Source organism: Otolemur garnettii, unplaced genomic scaffold (genome assembly GCF_000181295.1).
Source record: "Otolemur garnettii isolate 467f Iridium unplaced genomic scaffold, OtoGar3 scaffold00133, whole genome shotgun sequence".
In the NCBI taxonomy this organism is placed as follows: domain Eukaryota; kingdom Metazoa; phylum Chordata; class Mammalia; order Primates; family Galagidae; genus Otolemur; species Otolemur garnettii.
Window position 1 is genome coordinate 2127315 of NW_003852528.1, and position 3679 is coordinate 2130993.

General features: G+C 49.6%; 1 protein-coding gene across 1 annotated transcript in view; it reads left to right on the top strand.

Annotated features, from left to right (window-relative positions):
• MLPH (melanophilin) overlaps positions 1-3679 on the top strand; it is a 43212-nt gene that overhangs the window by 30377 nt on the left and 9156 nt on the right. The window contains exon 8 of the mRNA XM_003798266.2: positions 573-712. Coding sequence (XP_003798314.1) covers positions 573-712 — 140 coding nt within the window. The remainder of the gene's footprint in view (positions 1-572; positions 713-3679) is intronic.

Genomic DNA, 3679 nt, shown 5'->3' on the forward strand with positions numbered 1-3679 from the left:
GCATCAGACCACCTAACCTCACGGTCACAGTGCACCCCGCGTCAGACCACCTAACCTCACGGTCACAGTGCACCCTACATCAGACCACCTAACCTCACGGTCACAGTGCACCCTGTGTCAGACCACCTAACCTCACTGTGCCTCAGCTTCCTCCTCTCGATGATTAAGAGTCAATATCCCCACCGTTGTAGGAATGAAATGAGAGACTGTATCTGCTGAGTGACAGATCTCACAAGTTTAGCAGCTAAAACCGCACACCTATTTTGGCTGACCGGGTAGGAAGTTCCAGGGGGTCTCATTATGTCCTCAGCACGGGGTCTCCCAGGCTGACACGGCAGTGCTGCGGGGCTGCAGACTCACCCAGAGCTCGGGCCTCTTTTATCGTGAGGATCTTTGTGGGGGACGTGGAACCTGCTCTGTTGTTCCTGTGACTTCAGATCCCAGCCCCACAGCCTCAGAGGAGCACCATTATGTTTCCATTTGCTGTGAGCTCTCGTTTTTCTTTACTGGACAACTCATGTCCAGCAGCTTCCAGCTTTCACTCCAGGTAAGTCCAACCGCTTTCTCCAAAGGGATGGACATCACGGGGAGCGAGCAGCTGCCCCCCCAGTACCTGGCCGACGTGGACACCTCTGATGAAGACAGCGTCCAGGCTCACAGGACCACCTCCCTCCACTCCAAAAGGCAAGGCCAGAATTCGCCCCAGAGTCAGGTAACCACAGCTGAAAGAATTTTATCTTGTTACCTCTTCTACCTTCCCACCAAGTCACTTTGGAGAAATTAAAGCTTTCGCTATTTTCAAACTATAGAATTGCACAAGCTTACTTAATAGAGATATGTTATTGAAGTGAATTCACATGATGGATCAACTCTTGTAGGATAGCAGTTCCTAAAAAAACTAAAAATGGAGTTAATATGTGATCCAGCAATTCCACTTATTGGTATAAACCCAAAAGAATTAAGAACAGGGACCCCAAGAGATGTGTATACCCGCGTTTGTAGTGACATTAAGCCAGTGTCAAAAGGACAGATGTGTTATCCCACTCATGTGAACCTGCAGTGGCCACATTGGCAGAGACAGAGTGGAGCGGTGGGGGCTGGGCTGGGGAAGCACATGGGGCGTTAGAGTTTAATGCCACAGAATTTCAGCTTTGCAAGATGAAAAGAGTTCTGGAGATGGACGGTAGTGATGGTTCTGTGGTAATGTGAATGCACTTAACACCACTATAAATGGTTGAAGGGGAGATTTTTGTTATGCATATTTTATAATTAAAAATGTTTTGGGTGGCGCCTGTGGCTCAAAGGAGTAGGGCGCCAACCCATATGCTGGAGGTGGTGGGTTCAAACACAGCCCTGGCCAAAAAAAAAAAAAGTTTTAAAAGACAGAAACTAATACATATTTCATAGACTTTGGGAGAAAACAAATAATCTTTAAAGATAAGAAAATATATTGATCTTTAAGTGTGCAATTCACTGACGGTACATCAGTGCGGCCACTGCCTTGCTCTAATTCCAAAGCAACTTTAAAACCCCAGAAGAACCCCTGGGACCGATCAATCTTCCTCACCAATCTCCTCTCCACCCAGCCTGGAACAACCACCTGTCCTTCTGTCTCCATGGATTGGTCTGTTCTGGACATTTCCCATTAATGGAATCACAGAAGGACGGGTGAGCTTTTGTGGCCAGCATCCCTGACCGAGCATGACGTTTCGAGGTTCATCTACATCACAGCACGTGTGGACACTTCATTCCTTTTCATGAGAATTTACATTTTATAAAGTATTATGTCTTTTACAAGAGGAGGAAATAATCTTACCATTTATGTAAAACTCTTACCAGGTATTATACAGGCTTGAAGAAAATTCTATTTAGAATACTTAACTCCACTTAAATTAGTGAGACTCACATTATAGACACTGATTTATGAAATAATTCATCATAAGATTCCTGGGCAGCACCTGTGGCTCAAAGGAGTAGGGCCCTGGGCCCATATGCTGGAGGTGGCGGGTTCAAACCCAGCCCCGGCCAAAAAAAATGTAAAAAAATAATAATAATTCATCATAAGATTCCTTTAAGCACCACAAGTTCCCCTCAGTGCATTTAAACCATGATTACTCTGTTTACAGAAGGCTGATTTCCACATGAGCAAGTATGTTTTACTGAGGGAAAGGCAGTATTGTTTTGTATGAGAGCTTCGTGATCAATGACCCAGGCCCACTGAGGTCCCCAGTATGGCCTTGACTGGCAGCAGTGAAGTCCCAGGATTGGGATTGGATTTGTAACTGATGAGTCAGAGGCCTGAAACCCAAGGACGGGGGAGCGGAACTGCCTCAATGGAGACCGGACCACGGCCTCGCTTTCCAGGAGCTGGTGCAGGTCCAGTTCCATCCACACGTGGACACGCGGCACAGAGCTCCTCCTGGGGACGGGGAAGCCGCTGTGGAGCTTCCCTTCAAGAGCCCCAGAGGTTTGGGCTGTAGGTAGAAAGATGAAAGGCCATGCTGAGTACGCTCAGGAGAGGCCTGGCCCAGAGAGCAGGGGGCGGCCGTGTGCAGCTGGGGCTGACATGGTTCAGGATGAGGACCGGAGGGGCAGGCGAGGAGGGTGGGGGGCCACTCTGTGACCTCACCCCTCTGTGCACGGGAGCACCTGGAAAGGACAGTCGCCCACCTCTGCAGCCACAGTTCTGGGCTCATCACGGCAGTCGCTGAACCAGCTGGGGCATCAGGCACCAAGGTGCCCAGTGGACCCCAGGCTTTTTAGAGCTCTCACACCATGGGAAATCTGTCCCAAGGCTGTTCCCCAGAGATAACCCTTCATGCACATGACAGTCGGAACTTCCTATCACTTTGCTTCTGAGCCCAGAGAAGGTATCTGCCAAAAATGAGCACAAGGATTTTAGAAAGATCCACTCTTAGCACGGCAGTTTTGGAAATCATTTCAGGGACTTTTTGCTCTAAAACTTACTGAGTATTGACTGTGCCTCTCTGGACCCCCAATGTGACTGAGGTGCCACTCAAGGCAAGGTTCCGGTCTGACCGAGGTCCTCACGTGGACATTCATCAGTTCACCCTGTTCTGCAGGTGGATTTGCCCACTCAAGCCCTCACTGCCATGACGATCCCGCTCGTCACCCACCGAGCAGCGAGAGGCACCTTCACGCTCACAAGTGTCATTTCCCTCCTTGCAAACAAGGTGAGCGCCAGCGAGATAATGGCAGGAAAGACGCCTCTTCAGGCGAGGAAGAAAACCAGAGAATTGATTTCTCGTGTCTCGGTCTGCAAGCTAATGGACTTTGGGTGACTCAAGAATCTGGTGACTCAAGGGATGAGGAAGTTGTACTCTCAGCTACTTTAGGGCACTTCCCAGCCCACAAGTGACCCAGGGCTCTCGCTAGCTAATGACCTGTATTTGATCACTGTGGTGTATTAACGGACGCCTTCCTTGGTGATCAATATCGGCTGTGGCAATAGCTGTGCCCTATGATGACACTACCCTTCAGCACTGGGGTCCACATCTGGCTGTGAGGACACTACCATAGCCCTTCAGCATTGGGGGCCCTATCTGGCTGTGAGGACACTGCCATAGCCCTTCAGCATTGGGGTCCCTATCTGGCTGTGAGGACACTGCCGTAGCCCTTCAGCATTGGGGTCCCTATCTGGCTATGAGGACACTATCGT